At 42.6% G+C, this 27,682-nt stretch overlaps 2 protein-coding genes across 6 annotated transcripts; one reads left to right on the top strand and one right to left on the bottom strand.

The window, feature by feature from the left end:
• The first annotated feature begins 5,873 nt into the window (after nt 1-5,873).
• rad21b (RAD21 cohesin complex component b) lies at nt 5,874-18,584 on the top strand. Of its 5 annotated transcripts, none has more exons than XM_080734465.1 (15): nt 5,874-5,969; nt 7,178-7,371; nt 8,039-8,168; nt 9,070-9,169; nt 9,445-9,551; nt 9,923-10,132; nt 10,485-10,607; nt 11,021-11,158; nt 11,923-12,146; nt 13,137-13,290; nt 14,019-14,164; nt 14,873-15,070; nt 15,598-15,681; nt 17,188-17,383; nt 17,624-18,584. In XM_080734465.1, exons 2-14 carry the CDS (start codon nt 7,228-7,230, stop codon nt 17,377-17,379), a joined length of 1,950 nt encoding a protein of 649 aa, XP_080590591.1. In that variant the 5' UTR covers nt 5,874-5,969; nt 7,178-7,227; the 3' UTR covers nt 17,380-17,383; nt 17,624-18,584. The 5 variants fall into 5 exon arrangements, with proteins under 5 accessions (XP_080590591.1, XP_080590590.1, XP_080590589.1 ...); XM_080734464.1 differs by having other exon boundaries at nt 17,188-17,402; XM_080734463.1 differs by having other exon boundaries at nt 17,188-17,410.
• Nucleotides 18,585-18,769: 185 nt separating this feature from the next.
• utp23 (UTP23 small subunit processome component) lies at nt 18,770-22,496 on the bottom strand. Its single transcript, XM_080734469.1, has 3 exons — nt 22,119-22,496; nt 20,899-21,073; nt 18,770-19,796 (listed from the first exon to the last, which is right to left on the bottom strand). The coding sequence occupies exons 1-3, from the start codon at nt 22,304-22,306 to the stop codon at nt 19,401-19,403; spliced, it is 759 nt and encodes a 252-aa protein (XP_080590595.1). The 5' UTR covers nt 22,307-22,496; the 3' UTR covers nt 18,770-19,400.
• Nucleotides 22,497-27,682: the final 5,186 nt, after the last annotated feature.

Here is a 27,682-nt window from a genome sequence, read left to right as displayed (position 1 = left end):
GTGGCGGAGAGGAGCTGTGGGTCGCCCAAACTGTTTCCCTGGTCTCTGCTGTAGAACCTGGTTTGTGACCTCAATCTGGTTGTAAGTCTTAAAGTTCTGTACCACTATGGAGGCTGAGCTGGTTGCTCAGCACAGGGCAGATTGTTCATTGAGACAGGAACCGAGAAATGCACAGCCAGGTAGTAGTATTGTCTCCTCTGAGGTGCAGGCAATGCTTAAAAGACAGCAGGAGCAGTTAAAATGGCTTACACAGACCGGCCATTTTGCCAGGGAGTGTAGGCCCCAATGGCGTCCCCCTCCCCCATGTAGGATAGGTGAGTCCTTCCAGTTTTGTTCACCTCCAGAGGAGCTGAGCAAGTCAATGTTAAAGTTTGACTGGCCCTTTGGGTTTCAGTTTTCAGTCTGCATACTTCAGGTGTGCTTTCAATAGTTGAGTTGTCAGTTTTGCTCACCTCCAAAGGAGCTGAACAGCCAGAGTTTGTTGACTGGCCCAATGGGTTTCAGTTTGTTAGTCCGCGCACTTCAGTGTGCTTCCAATAAAGTTCCAGTTGTGTTCTTCTCCTGAGGAGCTTAACAGGTTCGATGACTGGCCCGCAATGGGTTTAGTCGGTTCGCTGTGTTCACCTCCAGAGGAGCTGAATGCGTCATGTTTTAAAAGGTTCGATGACTGGCTCGCAATGGGTTTAGTCGGTTCGCTGTGTTCACCTCCAGAGGAGCTGAATGCGTCATGTTTTAAAAGGTTCGATGACTGGCTCGCAATGGGCTTAGTTGGTTCGCTGTGTTCACCTCCAGAGGAGCTGAACACGTCCTGGTTTTAAAACTGTTTGATGGCTGGCCCGTGGGGTTTCAGTCAGTCCGCACACTTGACTTCAGTGTGCTTCCATAAGTGAGTTTTTTCTGTTTTGTTCACCTCTTAAGGAGCTGAGCAAGTCATGGTTTTATAATGTTTGACTACAGCCTGTTCACTTGTTAACAAGCTGGACAGTTTTTGCCCGTCTCTTCAGGAGCGGTGCAACTGTAGTGGTGTTTGTGTCCTCAGAGTTTGAATGTGTTAAACTATGCTGGCCCGCTGGGCTTCAGCTACAACCCACAGTCTGTGTGCTTTTTAGATTATATTTGTTGCACCTAGTGAGCCTTACGAAATGTTGGGTGTTGCTAGGTGGGTCATCGTCGGGCCGACGACGCAATTGGGGGGGATGGATTGTAGCAGTATGGGCGTCGGTCCCCACCGCCCATCCTCCTCCCCCTTGTTAGTTGCCTGATTGAAGGCTGTATTTAAGCAGCATGGCTTCCAGCTGCGAGTTAGCTGGTTGTCTTCTCTCGCTGGTGGGGCACACTAAAGGTGCCCTCCAGCCCATGCTGGCCTGATGGGCTTCAGCTACACACACTATCTTGTTCTGGAAGGTATGTTCCCAGGTTTTACTGTCCAAGTAAATACCTTTTGTATATTGCATGATGAACTTGAACCTGACGGCTGCCCAGGGCTCTGGTAACTCCTGGTTTGATGTGTTTGGTTTGATTTAGTTTTGCTGTGATTATTTGGAGTGCCACTGCCTTGGGTTAGTTGGCCTGTCCCCTTCCCATAGCCCTCAGCACTGGCCATATAAACACTCAGTTTTATTGTTCACTGTTATCCTTGTCCACTCCCCATTGAATGCATTCTCGTTTTACTATTAACTGATGATGACAAAGACATTAACTGCTGTTGATTAAGTAAATTGTCTAATTAAAATAAAGCCTTTTTGTACTTTGTTATATATACGTTTCTGCCTTGGTTTATTTAAGTAATAACGAACTTGTGTGCTTTTGTATATCAAGGTATTTGAATTAGTTAGTTCTACAATAACTATTTCCGGGGGTGCAACTCCCCCGGTGGCGTTGTCTGGCAATAACTTCAATATACCACTATGCCACATTTGACGTGGGTTGGCAGGATTTACTAACAAGGCAGAAACGTGTATTTTTTTTTTCTTTTCTTTGGTTCTATGTTGTATCATCTGGTTCTGTTAGTCCAGTGACTTCAGTTAGATTAGTTTTGTTTGGTCTGTCCAGTAGGGAAAAAAAAAAAAAAAAAGTGGAGAGAAGTTGTGGTTTGTGTATTAACTTGGATTTTATTTCTTTTGAAGCAAAACAGCAGCTTGTCAGTGGCGGAGAGGAGCTGTGGGTCGCCCAAACTGTTTCCCTGGTCTCTGCTGTAGAACCTGGTTTGTGACCTCAATCTGGTTGTAAGTCTTAAAGTTCTGTACCACTATGGAGGCTGAGCTGGTTGCTCAGCACAGGGCAGATTGTTCATTGAGACAGGAACCGAGAAATGCACAGCCAGGTAGTAGTATTGTCTCCTCTGAGGTGCAGGCAATGCTTAAAAGACAGCAGGAGCAGTTAAAATGGCTTACACAGACCGGCCATTTTGCCAGGGAGTGTAGGCCCCAATGGCGTCCCCCTCCCCCATGTAGGATAGGTGAGTCCTTCCAGTTTTGTTCACCTCCAGAGGAGCTGAGCAAGTCAATGTTAAAGTTTGACTGGCCCTTTGGGTTTCAGTTTTCAGTCTGCATACTTCAGGTGTGCTTTCAATAGTTGAGTTGTCAGTTTTGCTCACCTCCAAAGGAGCTGAACAGCCAGAGTTTGTTGACTGGCCCAATGGGTTTCAGTTTGTTAGTCCGCGCACTTCAGTGTGCTTCCAATAAAGTTCCAGTTGTGTTCTTCTCCTGAGGAGCTTAACAGGTTCGATGACTGGCCCGCAATGGGTTTAGTCGGTTCGCTGTGTTCACCTCCAGAGGAGCTGAATGCGTCATGTTTTAAAAGGTTCGATGACTGGCTCGCAATGGGTTTAGTCGGTTCGCTGTGTTCACCTCCAGAGGAGCTGAATGCGTCATGTTTTAAAAGGTTCGATGACTGGCTCGCAATGGGCTTAGTTGGTTCGCTGTGTTCACCTCCAGAGGAGCTGAACACGTCCTGGTTTTAAAACTGTTTGATGGCTGGCCCGTGGGGTTTCAGTCAGTCCGCACACTTGACTTCAGTGTGCTTCCATAAGTGAGTTTTTTCTGTTTTGTTCACCTCTTAAGGAGCTGAGCAAGTCATGGTTTTATAATGTTTGACTACAGCCTGTTCACTTGTTAACAAGCTGGACAGTTTTTGCCCGTCTCTTCAGGAGCGGTGCAACTGTAGTGGTGTTTGTGTCCTCAGAGTTTGAATGTGTTAAACTATGCTGGCCCGCTGGGCTTCAGCTACAACCCACAGTCTGTGTGCTTTTTAGATTATATTTGTTGCACCTAGTGAGCCTTACGAAATGTTGGGTGTTGCTAGGTGGGTCATCGTCGGGCCGACGACGCAATTGGGGGGGATGGATTGTAGCAGTATGGGCGTCGGTCCCCACCGCCCATCCTCCTCCCCCTTGTTAGTTGCCTGATTGAAGGCTGTATTTAAGCAGCATGGCTTCCAGCTGCGAGTTAGCTGGTTGTCTTCTCTCGCTGGTGGGGCACACTAAAGGTGCCCTCCAGCCCATGCTGGCCTGATGGGCTTCAGCTACACACACTATCTTGTTCTGGAAGGTATGTTCCCAGGTTTTACTGTCCAAGTAAATACCTTTTGTATATTGTATCTTGAACTTGAACCTGACCGGGCGTTGTTTGTTCTAGGCTCTTACCAACACTCCTTCTGGAGTTCCTGCTCTGGCGTGCGGCGATAATTTCGCCACGCACACCAGGTATGTTGTAATCCTCATGTTCAGCATTATGATCATTTGGTGTTCCACCAGTATGAATGTGAACATTGGGTTTGTTTGTATTACAGTTTAATTCTGCCCGGCATCCGCTGCTGCGGATGGGGCATGGTGTTCGTTGCCCAGGCGAACACGGTAGGTTCACAATGCATCTCTCGGTTCTTGTCTTTGAATGTTAATCTAAATTACACTAAAATACTAAGTTGGCCGTTTGCCTATTTCAGAGCCAGATGACACTGCTGTTTTGCTGACCGTGTATTTACCACTTAAATCCATGCAACTCCTGAATCCTCCATCCATCACATGTCGGTTGGAAAGAAGACATGGCATTCGGTGGTTGTAATATAATGTCCACACATGGTCCACGACTTATGTTTTATTGACCTAACTGGTCTTGTTTTATTTGATTATCCTGAGTGACACTGTGTTTTATTTACAGGCCTGGTGCGGGGACCCTATACTTGGGACAGGTGACGGCTGCCCAGGGCTCTGGTAACTCCTGGTTTGATGTGTTTGGTTTGATTTAGTTTTGCTGTGATTATTTGGAGTGCCACTGCCTTGGGTTAGTTGGCCTGTCCCCTTCCCATAGCCCTCAGCACTGGCCATATAAACACTCAGTTTTATTGTTCACTGTTATCCTTGTCCACTCCCCATTGAATGCATTCTCGTTTTACTATTAACTGATGATGACAAAGACATTAACTGCTGTTGATTAAGTAAATTGTCTAATTAAAATAAAGCCTTTTTGTACTTTGTTATATATACGTTTCTGCCTTGGTTTATTTAAGTAATAACGAACTTGTGTGCTTTTGTATATCAAGGTATTTGAATTAGTTAGTTCTACAATAACTATTTCCGGGGGTGCAACTCCCCCGGTGGCGTTGTCTGGCAATAACTTCAATATACCACTATGCCACACTTGCATCAATGAGAACAGTATTGTGTTCACATCTGCCACCTAGTGTCCCATAAACAGAGAAGACAAGATGGAATATATAAGTCAGGGGTCCCTCCCTAGTGGCTCCCTGTAGCTTTACAAAACAATTAATGGAAATTAACAATGTTTATTTTTAAATGTATCGTTGCTGCCAAATATGAATCACACATTCTTACGTGCTCCAATATTATGAGAAATGTGTAAAATAATTTAACCCACCTCTTGTCTATACCTTCAAACCATCAGCACTCTATAATCTTTATATTATTGTATTGTATTTAATTAATAACTCTATATTCCCATAGCAATCTATAAAGAGTGTTTGTTCAGTGTCTCCCGGTCTCTCCAGCAACAGAAAGTACATTTCCAGGTCAGGTTTCATCCAATCAGGAAAAATAAAATAGGATACAGGTACGGGTCGGGTGTAACGATGTAGTAACTGAATCGAAATGCAAACAGCAAAATATTGTACTTTTACAATGCAAATAATCGGTATCGAATCATTTTGCAATGCAAATAATCGATTGTACACTAAGTAGGCCTACTTGTGCCTTGTATTTAGCGATTTTAAGAGGAAAACTTAAAAAGAAGGGTCTAATTACTTTTCCATTCCATATAGCTACTCTTGGTCTTTCAATAAATGTGTGTAGCCTACTTTCGGTGTTCCCAGATGATTAACTTAATGTGCAACATTGTTTTTTCTTTCTTTCTACAAATCAAACATTGTCAAATATTAGAAGCAGAAATTGTGGAAATAGCAGATCTACATGCTCATGACGCCTCGCAAAATAGAACTATGTAAAATGTAATGCCTCAACTCTTGGTGCTTGTATAGGGTGGCGGGTCCCATATTGGGGGTCGCAGTCTGAAAAGGTTGAGAACCACTGTTCTATTGCAATGATGCATCTTGCTTTTAAATCTATATAGGCCTATAAAAAAATATATAGGCCTATAATAAACTTTAACTTTAAACAACAGTTAGGCATACAGCACTTTGGTAGACCTAGCTGTCATGACGCGCCGAACAGTCGCATCCTTGCAGCAGCAGCAGCAGCAGCAGTAGTGCAGCAGCAGCAGCAGCATCAGCACCACTCTGATCTGACCGACAGCAGCAGCAGCGTGGATTCAAAGCGCTGCTCTGGGCGGGCGGGCGGAAGAAGCGAAGGAAACGGTGCCATCTTGTTTGTTTTTGGGAAGAGGAAGGGAGGGAGGAGAGGAGGAGGAGGAGGAGGAGGAGGAGGGAGTAGAAACAGCAAACGGTAGCAGGAAAAAACATCTGCCAAGCATACGGGAAAACCACAATAATTGCGCTTGGTGAGTTGATAGGTGTACGGGCTTTTTGCACGGCCGCTCAGCTGACTGGGTTTGTGCATGTTTGTTTATTTACGTGGAGCAAGAAAAAGAAAGAAAAAACATCGGGTCTCGCAGTGCATTTGTATTTATTTATATATTATGAATGTTAGTTTGCTAGATGAATAATTCAATGCCGCACGAGAATGGTATGATCACCATCTATCGCCTGGTGCGATTTGTATATTTGTAGGCCTACGACCAGCTATGCGGCTTTCCTTGCCGTTTTTGTCCCAGAAAAATGCGACGGACTGTCATAGAACAGGATCCTGTTTCTCTACCTCTCCCAAATAGGCCTATGTGTATTTCACCATTCATCGTTTCTAGTTTGGGGTGTATGTAATGTACTGTTAACTCGTGTTGCGGTTCCGTGTTTTTTGTAGCAGACACTGGAAAAATAACAGTGCGATGTGCAGGGCCAGTCAGGGTATTGGTAACCTGGCTGTCAGTGAAAGTCGTGCGGCAACATAACCAGCCTCCGCCCCCTTCTGCTATATTAGGCTACATGCAGCACCAGATTTAGGAATGTGCCACTGACTGACAGTTATCCAGATTCTGGATAACTGTCAGTCAGTGGCATCCAGATTATTATGTTATGATTATGTATTCAAAGTTTATGACTTATTAGTTATCCAGTTATACTAGTTATACTCTGACTTATCATTGTCAGAGTTTTGAAATGACTTTTTAGACCAGTGATTCTCCTTCAAGGATCCCCAGTTTGATATGCATTTTTGAAAGAAAATTGTAAACAAGCCACAGGCCACAGACCCCTCTCACCCATTTGACACAAATAGCCACAATCCACAGTGTTATTTAACTTGAATGTACAAAATCTGTACACGGTTTGAATTACAACTCTCTAAAGGTCTTTGCGCACAGGGTCCGATTTTCCGCACATGGTCTCTATGACCTCATGCATACGGGTCAGACTTTGTCCACATTTCAGAGAATTCGGACAATATGGTGCATTTGGTTCCTAATCCTACCCATACATTATTGATCTGGGGACTCCCTCTCCCAGGACCCCTAGGTGTCACCAGACCCCACATTGAGAACCAGTGCCTTGACAAAAAACAAAAAAAAAAGAAATACGGTAATCAAAGATTTTTATTTCATGATGCTTCATTCATTTGCCTGGATGGTTGTCTTGTCTCTCCTCCATCACCCAGGCTTGGCGCCCAGCCTCCGCCTTCCCCTGTTGTGAGAAGGAGCTGGGACAATGTTTTATGCCCACTTCGTCCTCAGCAAACGTGGGCCGCTGGCCAAGATCTGGCTGGCGGCCCACTGGGATAAGAAGCTGACCAAAGCCCATGTGTTTGAGTGCAACCTGGAGAGCAGTGTGGAGAGTATCATCTCACCCAAGGTAAAACCCAGCACCATGATATCACAGGTTACAGGTGTATAAGAGTGGGTGAAATGCATTACAAGTTCCATCATTGCAAATTAAATAAAGTTGAAAGAGATAGGGAAATAAATTGAAAAACAGATCAGATATCAATGTGCTGTGTGAAGTGTTACAACGCAGTTTAGGGGTTATTAGGTGTAACATAAAATACACTCCTTCCTTTAACAGTCCACAAACAGCAAGGCCACACAGGTTTAGAATCCCAATAATGAAGGATGTGTTTGTATACTTAAGATAAACTACATTACTCATTACCTCTGGGTGGGATCATAAAAGCCTAAATACAAAACAAACCTTTTCTTACCTTTTCCATAAGGTTGCATGAATATTTCCTTTTTCGGGGCAGTTTCCCTTACCTTCGTTTGGTTCACTCAGCTGCAGATTTGAACTGGAAACACCTGATACCTTCATATTTATTTCTGTGTTCAAATCTGCTGATGAGCCAATCAAATTAAGCAATGAAAAACGGACTCAGAACAGGAAACGGGCATGCCACCTTCTGGAAGAGGGAACTACAGTTATGCACAGAGCCTATAGTAACTGTATTTCAGTTGTGAAATACAGAAAGGTTGGTTCTGTTCAGCTACAGTATACACCATAGTTATCCTTTTTGTATTCCTTCTAGGTGAAGATGGCCCTTCGCACATCAGGTCATCTGCTCCTGGGGGTGGTGAGGATCTACCACAGGAAGGCCAAGTACCTGCTGGCTGACTGCAACGAGGCATTCATCAAAATTAAGATGGCCTTCCGACCAGGTACTGTAGAGCAGTCGTTCTCAAAACCCCCTAAATAGACACCACCGTCCATGGCTTTGGCTCTTAAATTACTTGTGGGTAATTGATCATCATCATCAGGAGGTCACATGTAATTTATCTGGCTGGTGAAATTGTGTTCGCAGTTGGTGACTGGATGTACGACCAGCATACTGACATAAACATGAAAACAAAAACAAGACAATAAAATGCATACATTGAAAACGTAATTTGTTCATTAAAAGGATCAATTCCAATGAGGGAATCTAACTTCAAATCCTTTTGTAGTAGATTCCAAGAGAATGGTGCAGCATAGCTGAAAGCCTGTTTCCCCCACAAAAATCACTTCTCACAGTTGGGAACATAAGAGATATTCATGTTGTGCTCTCCGATTTTGTGTCCATATTCAGATTCATGTAAAGTTATAAGTTGGTAGCTGCCCCATGTATACAAACAAATGTCAATGTTACTGTCTTCTTACGGTCAGAGATGATTGACATGACAATTCATACAATCATATTCAAACAATTTTAACAAAGCTATCCTTTATAGAGTTAATGTTAGATTATTATTAGTTGAGCCACTGTGAAGCTGTGAATCCAACTCTGTAAATTAGTCCACCAGAGGGGGCTGCAGCTCAACTCTGAGTCTGAACACCTCCTGGTTCTCAAAGTGGGATCCGGTGACCCCCAGGGTTCTTTCCCCAGCTAAAATCTTAGAAATTCCATAAATAAATAATAATAATTAATAACTAGTGAAAATAGCCGATCTAAAAGCTTGCGTGCGCTTGTAGATCTGCTATTTTCACTATTTTTGGTCTTGGGGAAACGTCTCTCTTGGATCTCGACCTGAAACGTTTTGCTTCCACAGCACTAAGCATCTCCTCTGTGTTGTATTCTTGTAGGTGTGGTTGATCTGCCAGAGGAGAACAGAGAAGCAGCGTACAATGCCATCACTCTACCTGAAGAGTTCCATGACTTTGACCAGCCACTCCCAGACCTAGAGTGAGTGTCTGTCTGCATGCATGAGCGCTGCTACATATCACGTTCACCATGTCTGTTCTGTTGTAGCATTTGACGTGGCATCCAGTAGCAATGGATCAAATTCACTTTAGAACGTTGCTGTCGGAGCTTGTAGATCTGCTATTTTCACAGTTTGTTTGCCTATTTTCACAAAATGTTTGTGACACCATAATTGTCCCAGAATTGGAATGCTGGGGGTTCATGTGGTCAATGCAAGTGTTGACGCAGCAGAATGGCATAATGTTTTTGCACCACAGCGACCTTGACGTGGCCGCACAGTTCACTCTGAACCAGAGCCGAGTGGAGGAGATCACCATGAGGGAAGAGGTGGGAAACCTCAGTCTGCTGCAAGACACCGACTTTGGTGAGCATCTCCTCCCGTCTCCTGTCATCTCATCCACCGCAAGCCTTATTGTTGCTTATATACTCCCATTCTCTATCCTTTCTTTAAAAATAAATAAATTGTGTCATCATCCACTTCTACTACCCTGAATTCACTGTGGTAATTCACTGAAATACTGCTCCAAATGGAGTACTTTTAAAAGGGACCAAATGGACCCGTAAGTTCATATTTGATTCCCTTTGTATACTCTCAGAGTTACTTTTGAAACTTTTTAGTGGTCACTAATGACTTCAGTGGTTTTGGTTTTGCCCTATATACTTAAAATATCACAAACAGAATGTGAAATGTGTGTTGTAAATAGTGAATAAGACGTGTCGTTGTTGTCCCTGCAGCTGACTTTGGGATGGACGACCGAGAGATGATGAGGGAGGAGAGTGCGTTTGAGGCGGACATCATGGGGGCGTCGGCCTCCAACCTGTTGCTGGAGGCGGAGGGCGGAGCTAACCAGCTGACTGACAAGTCCAACCACCTGGAGTATGATGACCAGTACAAAGACGACTTTGGAGACAACCCCATGGAGAGCACAGAGGGAGGCATGCTGGGTAATTAGGGCAGTGTTTCTCAAACCTTTACATTTAAGGGCTCCCCTTAACTCTGACAGTGTACAAACAGTGTACCGGTACATGTGTATACTGTTAGAGTTACGGACCTGTATGGGTCCATTTAGACCCCCCTAAAGGAACCCACAGAGTCTCTGGATACCATGTTCTAGTTTCCATTTCCAGTTTTGGTCAAGGTTTCTGCCTGACAGTGGTGAAATGGAAGTTCTGTTATAACTGTTATGTTATTGTGTCATCTAACAACTAGTAGTGGGGAGGATGTGAACGAACTGTGAAGCGGACTGTGGAAGGTGTTTGGGTGACTCACAATTGTGTGCATTTGCCGTCTCTGCAGTGGACAAGCTGCTGAGTAATGAGGATGGAGGAGGCATCTTCGATGACCCTCCTGCCATCACAGAGAGCGTGCTGATGCCACAGGACCATGGAGACGACGAGGACGACTTTGACGCCCTGTCAGGTACACTTACCTGCACAGTTTACCTTGTCGGTCCAGCCTGAAAAAGAAAACATTGTTTGTGTAAGGGCACGTCCCTGCTGTGTTGCAGTGTATGTGTTGATGTTGGTGTGCATATTTCTTATCTATTCTAGAATATACAAGGGTTATGTTTTCATGTCAAAGATTTTGTGCCCGGGATCCCCATGAGAGATGATTTGGGTAATTTATCGGGACGTGTCGGCAGCCTGTAGATCTAAACTGATTATGATGGAATATTAACACATTATGAACCTCCTCACAGACCCCTGAGTGTCCCCAGACCACACTTTGAGAACCAATTAGTTAACCTGTGTGTGTGTGTGTGTGTGTGTGTGTGTGTGTGTGTGTGTGTGTGCGTGTGTGCGTGCATGCGTGCGTGCGTGTGTGCGTTTTAGCGGGAGCTCCAGACAGTCCAGACTCTGGTGGTCCAACAGAGCCCCCACCAGCAATGGCTGACCAGACAGAACAGACTGAGACCACACTGGTTCCCAACGAAGAGGAGGCGTTTGCACTGGAGCCCATTGACATCACAGGTCTGTGAGTCACATTTCAAACACAAGTATTCCATCAGTTAAAATGTAGTCCCCCAACGTATAAATGCAGAAGCGTTTCAGTTTTCATTTGTCTTGAATGTATAGTTGCACCGTGCATGTAGTCACAATGATTGCCACAATGTCGAAGCTTGTCTGCGTGTAGCCGGTCGTGTACACGTGTACACATTTTTACAGTCTATGGGTTTGCCGCTCTGACATCATGCTCTGAAGGTCACGTCTGACACTGTGGTTCCCTTGACATATCACTGTGACATCACAGGTGACATCACCTATGTAAAAGTCCATATATGGGTATTCCCCAGAATCCCTTTTATGCCCATATATGAAGATCCCTGATGTCATCATTATATATCACTGGCCAGATGGCCAAGACATGGCCCATATCTGTGTGGCTGGTTCAGATAGGGATCTCCACGTATGGGCATAAAAGATATTGTATGTTGTGATGTCATGGGAACCACTCTAACAGAATCCCTTTTAAGCCCATACATGGAGATCCCTTATGTAATTAATAGTAAGCCCATATCTAACAGGACTTGGATTAGCCTAGGAATGTGAAAAAAAAGAAAAAAAAAACGTATCCATGAATTCAACTCTCCATGGGGCGAGTTATCGATAAGAAGGAAAAGTCATTTGGGGGGTGAACTATCCCTTTAATCCAAAATGACAACTTGTGTCTTAAAGACGCTTTGAAATTGTCACGCTGTCCATTTTATCGTGGTTTCCGTGTTCTCCCCACACAGTGAAGGAGACCAAGGCCAAGCGCAAGAGGAAGCTGATCGTGGACAGCGTGAAGGAGCTGGACAGTAAGACCATCCGAGCCCAGCTGTCTGACTACTCTGACATCGTCACCACGCTGGACCTGGCCCCGCCCACCAAGAAGCTGATGATGTGGAAGGAGACGGGAGGAGTGGAGAAGCTCTTCTCTCTGCCTGCACAGCCACTCTGGAACGCCAGGCTGCTCAAGGCAACGACAACACTTTCCCATGTTTTTTAATGTTATTTTAAAATGTAGCTTTTTTTTCTGTTTTAAAGTTTAACGTTTGTTTCTCCTTCATGTTAACGGACGGAAGCAGTGTTCCAACAGGTCAACAGGTTTAGCTATTGAAAAATAGCAGATCTACAAGCTGCGAGCTTGTACAGTAGATCTGCTATTTTTGAAAAGTTTTGACAATTTCTGCAAATCTTTGAATATATATATTTTTAAAACATTTGTAACTCAAATATTTGCTTCTTGGGGGGTCCCTGATACATCGGGTCCACTGTCAAATACATATAATTCTAGGGGTCCTTGACATGAAAAAGTATGAGAACCACTGACGTGGTTTTTCAAAAATCTTAGAAGGATTTAGAAAACATTTATAGTATCGGGTCAAAATATTCAAAGACTTCATGTTCAAGACATATTCAAAGACAAATATTCACGATCTTTCAAAAATAGCAGATCTACAAGCTCGCAATGCGTCACTCTGTGCCGTGCTATGAGCTTCCGTGAACTTCCGTTACTCGCTGTTCAGGAGCTGTCGTACCAGACTATATAGCATTCGGATATTGTGAAATAGTTGTCTGGCTATGCAAGACTACTCAGCAGTAGTTTTGAATTGGAAACACATAATAATGCTTTCACATGCGTTTCCAGTTCAAACCTGCAGCTGACTCGGCCAATCACACGAAACCATGGGAAAATGAATGTATTTATTTTACGTTGTTCATGGAATATCTTTTGTTATATGTTAAGTCTGGTTAAGCATATTTCACTCACAATGATGGGAAGTCTAAGAGCTGATCCCACCGTCATGGTTCTCATGGTATTGGTTGTGTAAAGTAGTCGCTAAGTAAAAATGTAATTGCCAGGAAAAGTCAGGGAATTTCACCTTGCGTTTGGGAGCGTGAACCCTGTGTGTTGGTAATGTGATAGTTTTCATTCATTGGTTTAACTCTTCCTGTCCCTCCCCAGATGTTCACTCGATGCCTGACGCCACTGGTCCCAGACGAGCTGAGGAAGAGGAGAAAAGGCGGTGAAGCTGACAGCCTGGACGAGTTCCTCAAGGACCTGGAGAACCCTGATGTGCCCCGAGAGGACAACATGAGCCAGCAGCAGCCGATCATTGGTATGATGAGAGAGATACCAATCAGAATAAGAATCAGAATAGATGGATCAGGATGCATTTGATAAACCTTTTCACACTATATAATCATCACACTTGCAATAACTGGCATCCTTATCTTGGGCATGTCAGCGTATGCAAGAATGTTAAAAGAAATACAATAAAAATGTTCACATTTAAAATGTCTATATACATATATAAAATCAGAAATAGATGATCTACAAGCTCATAACGCATTGTGAGCATAATAGATGGGCTATATATTTGCTATTTCTGAAATGGGGCTTTCGAAGTGTTTACATTTGTACCACCGAGCTCACCAAGCCCACCTACTTACTCATGTGACAAATAGAATTTTGACCTTCAGGCAATACTGCTTGTCAACCAATAGGAGCCCTACCCCACCATAGGGTCTGAATTTATCTATCCACCTGTTTCCGCCAGAATTGACGGTAGAATTATTTGGGGGACACATCCGGTTAACAGCAGACATACAAGATCACGTTGCCTCGCAGATGCAACCGCTGTGAGCTTGTAGATCACACTCGGCTTCGACGCCGGAAATGCCGAAAGCCTTCTGCGCAATGGTTTTAGCTTGTAATTAGAGAAAGGAAAAGATGAGTGTTAAAATGTTTTCATTTACTGCTCTATTGTTTTCACAATTTTATAATATATATATAACAAAGTTGTCCTGTTAAATAGTTGCATTTACCCCAATCCCCCACCTCCAGACCAGACCATCATGGAGGAACCCAGTGTCCTGCAGGCTTCAGCCATGGAGGGAAGCCGGACCACTCTGGACGAGTCTGCCATGCCCCCTCCCTCCACTCAACGGGGTCTCAAACGCAAAGCCCAGGAGGGAGAGCCCGCCCTGCCTGTGAGTAGAGGCCTTATTCTCATCCCTATCGTCAGTGGTGGAATAAGTACTCACATTTTTTACTCAAGTAAAGTATCAATATATTGCAATGTAGAAGTGCTCTGTTACAACTAAGTTTACTTGAGTAAAAGTGCAAAGGTATTGGTATCCAATTTCACAAGTTTTCAAATGTTTAAAATGTGTAATCCTTTTTAGAAAATAGCAGATCAAAAAATTCACATTGCTTGTAGATAGTCTATTTTCAAATGACCAAAATATAGCCTACTGTATAGGGCTGAAGTGGTTCATGTATTTTTAGTAATAATCATCTACAAAGTAACTACGGTAGTAACTAAAGTTTTAAAATTATTGTAGTGGTATAAAAGTACAATATTTGCATCCGAGATGTAGTGGAGCAGAGGTAAAAGTACTGAAAATTGGAAATACCCCTGTTAAGTAAATGTAGCACTAATGGTACATTACTCTAGTAAATGTAATTATTTACTTTCCACCACTGCCATTGTGTAGTTATGTTCTGTTCCTTTCTTACTTCTTAGTCCTTCTCCTCTGTCCTTTACTTCTTTTCTCCCATCCTTCTCCTTCACCCATCTGTGCTCTTCACAATCTCTCCTCTCTTTTCTCCCTGCCTCCTCTCTCCCCATTCCTCTGTTCCCTACCTTGTTTCCCCCCCCCCTCCTTCTCGACTACCTGTCTTCCTCTCCTGTCTAGATGGGTACCCTGGACCAGGCTCAGCCACAGCAGCTGGAAGCCAGTTCTTCGGCGGCGCCCGAGCAGCTGGAGACATCTGATGTGGCTCTCCCCCCACCAGAGGAGCCAGCCAGCACTACTACCATGAGCCAGATGTTTGAGATGGAGATGCAAGACAAGACCAAGGAGAAGAAGGCTGACAATGATTCAGACGACGAGGTTGGGATGGGGACTCGGGGAGACGTTTCATACATAGGGATGGGACGATAATTGTTATTATTGTTTATCGTGATAAAAAAGCGCTCACAATAATCGTATCGCAGAGATTTTAATACATTGTGAAATTGTCCTGTGTCATACGCTGGGTTCAATTCACCTTTAATCCACTTAAACATACTTGATACAGTCTTTTTTACTCTACCAAATCTCTTTTCCACAAAACATCACATTGTGTTGTGAGCTTGTAGATCTGCTTACCGTACTTTTTGGCCAACGTTCCGCCCCAGAATATGGATGCAGGGGCTCAAGTGGTTAATAAAAGTGGCATTTTAAGATCATTATGCATATTTTGATTATCACAATATCGTAAATCGCAATTATTTTGGTCACAATAAATCGTGACATGACATTTTGATATCGTCCCATCCCTAGTCATGCATAATTACATACATGTGCTTTGGTGATTTAACATTGCTGATAGTTTTACCTTCCCTTAGATGTTCATGGCTGTGTTTTGTCTCTCTCAGGAAGAGGAGGGACAGACAGGAGACCAGGACCAGGAGGAGAGGAGGTGGAACAAGAGGACCCAGCAGATGCTCCATGGCCTTCAGGTATGTCACATGCAAGCTTGGGTTAGCACCGAGTGCCACACTGCGAGCTTGTAGATCTGCTATTTTTTTGAAAGATTGTGAACATTTGTGCAAGTCTTTTGAATATTTTGATCTGATTCTATAAATGTCTTCTAAATCAGTGGTTCTCAAGCTTTTTCCATGTCAGTGTGGACCCTCAAAAATACATGTACGGTATTCAAAGATTTGCACACATTTTCACGGCTTTTCAAAAATAGCAAATCTACAAGCTTGCATTGAGCTTGTATATCTGCTATTTTTCAATAGCTATTGGGTTAATTCTATGTAGCTTGTATACAGGTCATAGCCAGATGGGATTTCTCCTCATTACATTTCCACCTGTTGTCAAACGTGCAATTTTGGTCTGATTGGTAGCGACAGATTTTAAGTTTAATTGCAGTCAATCAGCACTTTCTCCCCGTGCAATATGAAATATTTCTCTTACTGAGGGCACTTTTTTTACCATTGTCTAGTCAAAATAATTTGCCCCAGATAATTTTATACGTATTATTGTGTCTAGTGCAAGCTCAGCTCATAGCAAAATGCCAACTAGGGCTGTCCCTGATAAGCGACAATTTGAGTAGTCACTCTGAGCCCCCTCAGTTATTTGATTTGGTTGATTTCTGCCATCAAGTTAGTTTAACCTTGGTACTACTATTCAAAATTTAACCTGTGCTGACTAATCATACAGTATTGCAGTTTAAAAAAGTAAGTGTCTCTTGACTCTCTTATTATGAAATCTGCCCATTTTCTATTTATATCGAAGCCATCTTGATGCTGGTCGGAAGTAAACAAAATAACATGGATTAAAAGAAAGATTTAGCGAAGAATTTGACATGGTGCTACCGAGTTCTATTTCGAGCTCGGTAGCATTGTGATACATACATACCACAATCTGCAGTCTGATGCATTGTCATCAATTAAAATAAACCATCTGCCGTCTTACAGTATGTCGTCTTGACGGATTTATTTAAAATGCTTAACATCTTCATGAGACTATGTGGCATAACTCAGCACTGAAATGATTGCAAATGTACTATTTCATCAGATAGTTGAATATCCCAATTGTGTTTAAACCAATCACATGTACATTCTGACTCCGAGTCGGTACGGCTCTAATTAGCCCTATTCACGGCCCGCCCACCTACTTCCGTTTCTCAGTATCCCCCGGGTGCTGACTTCAATTTAGAAGGGGAAACTATACTGGACTTAAAGCCAACAAATCGTTATTTCTAACGGTAAAGTAAATTATAATGCTTTGTGCCGTTTACTATCTTGTGTTCTTGATCATGCTAGCCGTATTTTATACTTTACTATTCGGAAATTGCATTAAATTTGCGATTTCTGTGCTAACTCTATAGGCTTATAGTAGGATTTTCCCCTTCAAAACGGGACTTCAGCACCCGGGGGATGCTGAGTGGGCGGGTCGTGAATAGGGCTAATCCCAACACGTCTTAAAACTCCTTTACTGTCCTCTCTTCTGTCCAGAGGGTGATGGCCAAGACAGGTGCCAACTCACTGGGCCTGCTGGACTTGTGCAGGGACAACAACAAGAAACAGGCAGCTGCCAAGTTCTACAGCTTCCTGGTTCTGAAGAAACAGCAGGCAGTGGAGCTCAGCCAGGAAGGGCCCTACAGTGACATCATTGCCACGCCTGGACCCCGATTCCACATCATCTAGAGAGGTGCGGCTCACCACTCATGGTAATCTGGTAATTCATGGTAATTCCATTAGTTCCTGACTTTTTCTTTCAGACCCTTAATCGCTGAAACTTATGAATGACCACGTTATACTAAGCTCACACTGTATTAACCACATACCTCATTTCCTGGATAAATTGAATACCCTGTGGTTAGAAATTATAACAAAAATAAATAATACATTGCAAATCTGGTGAGGCAACCCATTGCAAACTCACTTCCAGGTTTTAGGACTACCAACCGCGGCGCTATTCCCAATCCCAAAAGAAACACCCGCTGCTCCTTGCCCCTGCATCTGGTCAACTCAACACTGGCTGTTTATGTTTTACTCAAATGTTATTTGCCTTTGATTGTTGTTTGTATATTATGTGTATTTTTACTATATTATGTAGTTTTATGTATCCTTTTTAATGACTTCCTGTTTTTTGTTTGAATGTGATGGGAGACGAGATGTCTCAGTAACACAGTTTTGTGGTAAGATAACGTGCATAATAAGTCATTCAACTCTGGTACTGAGGGATTCATTTACCACCCCCTGTATTATACCCCTTAGCCAAATGAGCATGTCGTGTATTCATCCAGCGTCTGCAACGTGCTGTTTTGCTGAAAAGGTAGTGATTTGCAAACTCTATCAGCAGTTTCTTGGTGTACCAAACATAGTGTCACCGCCTCAAGCATTCCAAATGCATAGAAGTTCTCAATTTTTGTTGTCGTCCGTTTATGCCACCCCAAGAATGAGCGTGTATTTTTTGACAATATAAGCTATCATAGTTGCATGCTCCATTTTGAAATGTTTTATAGGAAATAAGCTACTCCAGGAACTGCGTTTTATACAGTTACTACTAGAATTCCCTTTGACCTAAATTCAAGTTTCATTCTGTGACATGTCTTTCTATCTGATCCCCCTTGCAGAGTGGTTTTACAGCTGGACTTACTGTAACCATGTTTTGAAATTTAGGCCTTATCACTTCCAGATTACCCTCGACAGTTTAACTCAAATTGCTATCCTTATGACTGTAAAACTAAAACTGCTGTTATGTATTACATATTCAGCAATCTGTTCAGCATTATATATTTATAAATCATTTGATTTAAAAAAAGAAAAGAAAAATATATGCATTTTTATAATATAAAGAATGTCACATTGCACAACTATATACATTTAAGTCTGAAAGCACATATTATGCGTAGTTTGGACTCTAAACTGATTTTAAATGGACTCTTGAAACGGAATATTGAATAAGCTATAGCTTGTCATACCGCAAATCACAGTTAAGACAAATTCGCGGCTCATTCAAGCTCCACCTTTTATCTCTGTCCTCTTTTCCAAAGACAGCTGAATGCATTGTTTTTGATACCCTCTCCCTTTGAAATTGTATATCATGTAATGTTCCAGTGCATCTTATATTTTAAAATATGTGCCTGTAAACTTGCTTTTTTATTTTGTATAAAATCCCAGTACAAATGTAGTACTAAAGTAAAGTACAAGTGTGTAGATACATGGGGAAAAAAATAAAATAAATGTCAAAGTGTTATGAAGCCTGTTGCCCCAACAACTGTTATGGACTTTTTTTTTTAAATAAAACAAATACAGTATCCAACAGTATTCTTCTGTGGCTAGCATTGATTGGAGTACATGTATTTTGTATGAAGACAACCAGCAGGCTGAGGTGGAAGTGTCAATATCAGGATATGGATTGTAGTTACGGTCTGTAATCAGGAATGATAAGATATAGGACTGGGCAATTAACCAAAAATATATTGAAACCGATATTTAGAACCAATCTACGGATCTACAAATTAACGCCATGTCGCAATGCGACATGTTTCGAGCTTGTACATGTGCTATTCTCACCAATCCAAGTTTGAAAAAGATTGTGATACTGATGAAGTCATATCGCCCAGCCCTACCCAGATATATTGTATATGTATATATTTAGGAAAGGTTTTAAATATAAATGAATGTCTGCTTTCACATATAAGTCTCAGGTTGCCTGTATATTATGGATTTGTCGTTGGGAGAGTAGCCGTACCCTCCCCTGCCTCCACCTTCCCCGTCTTGTGCCTTTTTCGTTTACTCTTCTCTCCCTCAGATGTCTTCTTTGGTGGTGTGGGTAGTCCTTTCTTTTTCTTCTTTAGGCAGCTCAGAGGGTTGGGGTTGCTCTGTTTCTTCTTGTACCTCTTGCCCCGCCGTTCTCTCTGCTGGCCAATCCCCTGTTGCTCCTTCAGGCTGCGTATGCTCTGCTGCTGCGCTGGGCTGACCAGTTCTCCCATCTGGATCCTCTGGACCTGGTCCAGAGACACCTTGCTGGGCTTGTCCAGCACCATGGTGTTGAGAATGATGTATAGCAGAGGCACGCCTGGGATACTCTTCAGGCGCTCGGTTACCTTGAAGTCCTGCATATAAAAGGCATGAGAGGAAGATTGCAGCTGTTTGTCAATTTGTATTTTTGTTACATTTTGTAATTTTCTTAAAGCAGCACTATGTAACTTTAAAAACTTTGGCATAGTATGTCCCACAACAATATAAAGTTACATGTTTCAGCAATAATAACACAGTGTTTGTCTCCTTAACCTGGCACTTCCCTCTTATGTGATCATTCTTTACCATCCCAAAAGGGGGTACTCCCTATCTTCCCCACTTAAACCCCAAAAAAGGTTCTAGATACCCCAGGTTCTGTCCCCCCCCCCCCCCCATCTGGGCACTAAGAAAATGTGGCCAATCCTAATTTAGGTGCCCACTTATCCAGTTGTCCAGGTGTCCATAGTGCCCAGATGTCTCCACCCCTAAGTGCCTAACACGTTCAGGTGCCGACTCATTCAAATGCTCAGTCATAACATAAATATGGTGCTCAGATGTCCCTAGTGCCCCTGTCTCACTAGTATTCGTAATTTCTCCCCATTATGTTCAGTTGCGTGTGTTTAGAGTTATTAATAATAATAACACTTTTTCTAGTTGAGTGGGGAACATACAACCTTTTTTGTGGGGGTAAGTGGGAACATAGAGCATTTTTTCTAGTTGAGTGGGGAACATAGAACTATTTTTGTGGGGGTACTGGGGAACATAGAACCTAGGGAACATAGGTACAGCCCCTTACTAAAGCTTTGTCTGTATAGTGGGTACTGGCCTGGGTACTATAGCTGATGCTCATTATTGTAACTTTCAGCAAGCTAGGAACATAAGGTTATTCTGCTGCTGTACTTGTCTTACGTCACTGTTTAGTATGTATAAGTACATAGGATAAATGCCTAAAAACAAACATAGTACTCTAATGCCGCCTAATTTCAGTCCAGAGAGCAAGGTAGCCCTAGAATGTCTCCAATGTTCGGTCGATTGACACTCGTGTCTGTCAATCGACCGAACATTGGAGACATTCTAGGGCTAAGAGCAAGGCAGCTTATTTTAAATGTACATATTAAGCCTGAAGGTTCTTCAAATCCTCTTATAAGAGTACTAAAGAGAAAAAAAACCTTAGATTAATTATGAAATTATACAAACCTGTGTAGCAACAAAGTAGTGGTGTGGGTTTGTGTCTTCTAACATGGAGAGCAGGCACTGCCCGGCAGGAATGGGCTTCTCCAGGTGACGACAGTTCCTGACTTGAAACCTCTGGAGGATCATTTTGGCTCCATACAGTTCCTTTCCCAGAGACTCCAGTTCCTTCATTACACAACTGTGGTGCATGAGAGATGTATTAATCAATATGATACTAGCCGCAAATTGCAACACTAGATTTTTTTATACTCGGATGAATCTAGGGTTGGAATACCTCCCATAGGGATCCAATGCATGAAAACAGTTTTTTGCTATCTGATTGTATTAAACGACTTCAAACTCACCAATATTGTGGCTCTATGGAAAGCTTGGAATTTACTCTTGCTATCTGCAAAGTGTTTGTTTCTGAGAATTCCACCGTGGAATTGTTATGATTTATTTTCTGTCAATAAAATCCGAGCAGCCATGTTTTTTTTTCTAAGTCTTGAACTTAGGAAGCGCTCGTCTTCTATAACACCACGTCCCGCTGCCTCCTGCATTAGGCTATGTGACAGAACCAGCTGGTACACAGGACTGCTGACTCTGAGTGACTTCCCACGAGCGCTTCCAAACTCCAGCACTTAGAAAAAATAATCACCCGAACTGAATTTCTTGACAGAAAATACAATCATAACAATTCCACGGTGGATTTTTCAGAAACAAACACTTTGCAGATAGCAAGAGTAAATTCCAAGCTTTCCATAGAGCCACAATATTGGTGAGTTTGAAGTCGTTTAATACAATCAGATAGCAAAAAACTGTTTTCATGCATTGGATCCCTATGGGAGGTATTGCAACCCTAGATTCATCCGAGTATAAAACAATCTAGTGTTGCAATTTGCGGCTAATATGATACAATGATATGTTTAATTTATACACTTACAAGTAACAAGCGTTTGTGAAAATTATACATTTTCAGGAGAGAGTACCCTTTATATAATTTCATTCTTGTGTTATCACATCAAATTTCAATTGTTTATCCTATAGCCTTTCCCTCTCCTGGCTGGATCAAATTTGGTGTCTGTCTGACGCAATTTGATCTTTACTAAAGAGCTGTAGTGGGGACTGCCAATGATTTCTTGGCATGAGAATATAGTTACTATCTAACACGTATTTTTAACCAAGAAAATCACGTAGTAGCTTACACATGTTCATATGAAAGCAGAGGACAAGTATACACTCACTTGGTGGTGCAGAGTTGCACCTCTCCCATCAGGTATTTTGGCATTTGCTCCTTGATCTGAATCTTGTTCTTCAGTGCCGCCTGGCAAAAGGTCCCGTCGATGAGAATTTGAAAGGGTTGTCTGAAGTTAAAATTGAACTTGTAGAAGCTTATATTCTTCTTGGCTTGCTTTTGTCGTTTGATTTTCATGGTGCCTGGTCAGCAAAACTATCTATTAATTAATGTTATCCCCTAGAACGTTAGATCTTATGGAGCTGGATAGGAGGAATCAAAACGCTACTTTACATGTAAGGTTTAGATAGCTAATATCAACATTATTTGTATTTAAACGCAACTGATATAAGCCACAACACGACAACAGCCCAGCATGGCAGGGTAAACATTCAACATGGCGGAGCCAGTGCCACTGGAATTGAGTCCGGGGGGAAACCTTAGAGGTTTGTCAACTCTGGTTCCAACCTTGCTCTCTCTGGTCCATAGCTACGATGTGTTGTCTCAAAAAAAAGTTACTGTTATTGGGTTTTCATAACAAGGTGTCATTCTCTGGACATTTTAAAGCGCATTACATTAAACATTCCCTCTTTGAGAAATCAATCATCTATAACAGTGGTTCCCAAACTTTTTAGGTTGAGAGACCCAAAAGAGAAATTAGACGTTTGCCCGGGACCCACAGCAGATTGTAGATTGGCTAGTATTTTCACTACTTGTCAAACATTTGTCTTATAATTTATGGAATTTCTTAGATTTTTCATTTATGTATTAATTAGAACAATCATTGCATTATATATATATATATATATATATATATATATATATTTTTTTTTTTTTATTATGGAAAATCTTTTTGGGGAAATGTTTTTTTGAAAATGTTTTGAAATAATTAAAAACAATCTAGGAAATCAAAAATTAAGGGACCCATAAAAATGTGTCCGCGACCCACAAATGGGTCCCGACCCACTGTTTGTGACTGTTTGGGTTTCCTTACAAATAGTCAACAAAGCTGACGTCATAGGACCCGCCCGCGCAGTCCGTTCTGCATGTGCGTTTTTCCCAACTGGTCTTGGGCTTTAAGCTAGATGCAGAATATAGACCCAAATTTGAAATCGACAGCGTGGGCGGGAAAAGATGGCGACGGCTGACGGCGGTTTGTTTGAAATGGAGTCAGGAGGAGAAAATGATGAGGAGGATGACAAGAGAGGATTTGGGGACAAAGTTAAAAAGAGGAAAGCAAGTAGGTTAGAAAGGGAGCCTGAAGAAAGAAAAGAAAGGTATGTCTTGGGAATGAAAGCAGAGACGAAAGCTGACGGCGTGTTCGGAGTAGCCATAAATTATAACTTCCAGCAGAGGGTGCTAATATTCGGACGTTTTGTCTCTCCTGGAGTTATAACGCAGAGTCAAATAGCTCTCGCTGGTTGAGCCTCCACGTCCCTAATCGCCTCAAAACATGTTTAAATCATGAAGTTACTCACCTCATCGTCGAAACAGCTTTATATCTACCTATGAGCCCACTCGTTGGCATGTGTCTAATAAATTAATGTTTACTAAAACTTCTCCGAGACTCGCGTTTCCTCGTCGGAATCCTTCCGCCTTCAGAACGCTTCAGAACTACAGAACGTTGGAATACTTCCGCATACAATAAAACGTCATGTCCTAGTATGAGCGAATCGCAACGGCGATCAACGTCACGTGATATGTTCGGCCATTTTTACCCAAGCAGTTCAAAAACAAGGAAAGCGATGAGACTCGGTGAAGTTTTAGTAAACATTAATTTATTAGAAACATATGGACTAACACATGCCAACGAGTGGGCTCATAGGTAGATATAAAGCTGTTTCGACGATGAGGTGAGCAACTTCATGATTTAAACATGTTTTGAGGCGATTAGGGACGTGGAGGCTCAACCAGCGAGAGCTATTTGACTCTGCGTTATAACTCCAGGAGAGACAAAACGAATATTAGCACCCTCTGCTGGAAGTTATAATTTATGGCTATGTTCGGAGATCCGTACAAGGTGGGAAAGTTTGTAGAGGAAATAGTGGGTAAGGTGAAATCCGTGAGGATAACTAACGGTGGGATAGTGATCATCGAGTGCAGGGATGTCGATCAGTTGTACCGGGCATTGAATATAATACGGTTTGGAGACGTCACAGTGGATACATTTATACTTGGGAACGAAGGAATCAGGAGGAGAAAGGGGGTTATCAGCGGTGTGCCTCTGAATGTCAAGCCGGACATATTTGAAGACGTGGAGGGGGTTTGGGATGCAAGGAGAATGACGAGATACAGAGAAGGACAAAGAGAAGACACCAAGTCCATATGTCTGACATTTAAATACCAGAGAGGATTTATGTAGATTATATGACTTATAGAGTCAGGCCATACGAGAGAGGACCCATAAGATGCTATTGTTGTCAAGAATATGGACATGTTGCGTCGGTCTGCAGAAGAGCTCGGAAATGTGGAAGGTGTGGGAAGGAGGGATGTTCTGATGAATGTAAATCTGAAGTACCAAAGTGTTTACACTGCAGTGGAAGTCATTATGTAGGGTCGGCGGACTGTCCTAAACGTAGGGAGGAAGCTAAGGTGAACAGGATCCGAGCTGAAAAGAGAGTCTCATATGCGGAGGCTGTGAGATTGAATGAGAAAGGAGGAAGAGTGATTCGACAAGGGGAAACAGAGGATTGATTGATTGATTGATTGAAGGCTTTATTAGAAGTTTGCATAGGAAAATGTACAGATTCATGACGGTACAGTTCACTGGTACAAGGTCTACTAAAAGGAGATCCATGAAAAGACTAAGCTTATTTCAACAGGAAACCATTAAAGTATCTCATATAACATTGAATGACAGACAAATAGAACACAGTACTATGCAGTAGATATGTAAAGAAAAAAAGAAAACAGTAGGTCTATACAATCAGTAAGTACAGTATATACAATATATACAAGGAAGGGGCAGGTAACAGTAAGTCTAAACAATCAGTATGTACAGTATATACAAGGAAGGGGCAGGGAGGGTAGGGTTGGGCTAGGTTTTTACCAGTTGTGAACGGCTGCTGCCTGTAAGTGGTTTTTTAGGGCAATTTTAAAGGATGCTAGTGATCCACACTCCTTTATGGCCTTCGGTAAGGCATTCCACATTTTTGTGGTGTAGCAGAAGAACGAGTTCGACCCTTTCTTTGAGTTGACTCTGGGTTGAACGTGATCTGTGGCACTGCCTCTGGTGTTGTAATTATGGACATCCTTAACGTTTTTAAAGTATTTTGACAGGTACTTGGGTATCATAGTGGTGTAGTGTATCTTGTACACCAGGCCCATTGCAAGTTGCTGTACTCTGTCATCTACTCTGAGCCACCCCACTCTTAACTGGTGAGTAGCGGTGAGGTGAGTCTGATTGGGAAGGTTAAGCAGGACCCTAATTAGTTTATTTTGGGCTGTTTGGAGTTTAGTTTTTAGGGCTTGTGGGGCGTCACGATACCATACGTGGACTCCATAGTCAAAGAGGGGCTGGATTATTGCACCAGCTATGGTCTTCAGTGTGTTGAAGTTGACCATTGGGGCGATCCTCTGTAGGAAACGAGTTCGTTGGTTGATTTTTTGTATTACTTTTGAAGTCATCTTTTCGCTGGAAAGATTAGCTTCAAGGATACATCCTAAGTAGGAGATTTCGTTTTTTCGTGTTATGACCTTGTCACCCACTTTGATTGTGAAGTTCTCTACCTTTTTGAGGTTATGATTTGATCCAAAGAGGATGGACTCGGTTTTGCCCAGGTGAATTGATAATTTGTTGTCGTTAAGCCATGTGCAGATCTTACTCAGTTCAGAGTTAAGTGTCTTTTCAACCTGCAAGTGGTCCTTGCCCGAGACTAGGAGAGCCGAGTCATCCGCGAACAGGAACAGGTTGCAGTCGCAAGCAGATGCCATGTCGTTCACGTATATTAGGAACAACAGAGGTCCCAGTATGCTACCTTGGGGAACTCCACAGCTTACTGGGAGGGGGGGGGGACAGGGTACCGTTAATCTCCACCACCTGTTCCCTCCCCACCAGGTAAGATTGCATCCAGCTCACTGCTGCGCTGTCAAGACCGATGGCTTTTAGTTTCTCAATCAGAATAGCATGATCCACGGTGTCAAATGCCTTCTGGAGGTCCATCATGACCATGCCACTATACTTGCCCTGATCCGCTTCGCGTTTGATTTGGTCAGTCAAATAGAGAAGGCATGTGTCAGTGGAATGGGATTTTCTGAATCCAGATTGGAACTCGTAAATCAGATTATTCTCATCGAGATATCTTGCAATCTGTTCGTAGACTATTTTCTCCATGACTTTGGATATGGAGCTAAGAATGGAAACGGGGCGGTAGTTTCCAGGGTCTAGTTTGCTACCTTTTTTATGCAGGGGGGTTACTTTTGCTAGTTTGAAGTCCTGGGGGACATGACCCTGTTCGATGGAAAGGTTAATTATGTGGGTAATGATTGGAGCAATGGTGGCGGCTGAATCTCTGAGAAATCTAGCTGGGATTTTATCAAGGCCAGTGGCCTTGTGTTGAGGTAGGGCGCTCAATTTTTTAAACACTTCATCAGTTGTCACTGTGGAAAGTTTAAAGCTGTCTTTACTGACGCCCAGTTTTTTGTAGAATGTATTAACAAATTCTTCACCATACCGCCCAGATGGGGCGACCAGTCTTTTGACCAGTGAACGGGCTGTGGTGGTAAAGGTTTTGTTAAAATGGGTAGCCACTTCACCTTTGTCAGAAATGAGAGCGGCGTCCGTTTTGATGTTTATGTTGTGGCATATGGTTTTTGATTTTAAGCCTAATTGGTTGTTAAGCAACTTCCATAGGTCTCGTGGGTTGTTTTTGTATTCATCGATTTTGTCGTCGATGTAGTTTTTTTTGGCGGATCTAACTAGGGCGGTTGTCTGGTTTCTAAGTCTCTTGCATTGAGCAGTAAGATGCTCAATGTGTTTTTTGAGGTCATGGTTGAATTTTTTCTTGAGCTTTTTGCAGCACTTTCGTTTTTCATCGTATTTTTTGTCTCTGAGTCTAGCTGATTCTGCAATATCTGAGTTATACCATGGCTCTTGGCGGGCTTTAACCCTGGTGGTATTCAAGGGGGCCACGTCGTCTAGAGCATCGGTCAATTTGGTTTTAAAACCGCACCATGCTTCCTCGACATCTGTACACTGCAGCTCTGGGGAAAAGTCTACACCCGCTAGTTTGAGATTAAAAGCCTCACTGGAGTAGTTCTTCAGGCTTCTAGCAACGACAGTTCTGTGGCCACTAGCTTTGGGTTTGTGTATTTTTCGGGTAGAGTAGATCATATAATGATCACTAAGACCGCATACAATAGCCCCGCTAGCGGTGACTTTGGACTTGTCAGTGGTTACGACGAGATCTATGAGGGTTTGAGAGTGCTCTGTCACCCTGGTGGGTACTGTGACAAGCTGAGTGAGGCTGTATTGCTTGCATAACCCATCAAAGGACTTGAACATGGGTGCGTCTTTACGCAAAATGTCCACATTCCAGTCGCCCAAAATGTGACACTCGGTACCGTCCACCTTTG

This window comes from Nannobrachium achirus, assembly GCF_963921795.1.
Source record: "Nannobrachium achirus genome assembly, chromosome: 10".
Classification (NCBI taxonomy): Eukaryota; Metazoa; Chordata; class Actinopteri; order Myctophiformes; family Myctophidae; genus Nannobrachium; species Nannobrachium achirus.
The sequence above is the reverse complement of the archived record's forward strand: the minus strand, read 5'-3'. Positions and strand labels throughout refer to the sequence as shown.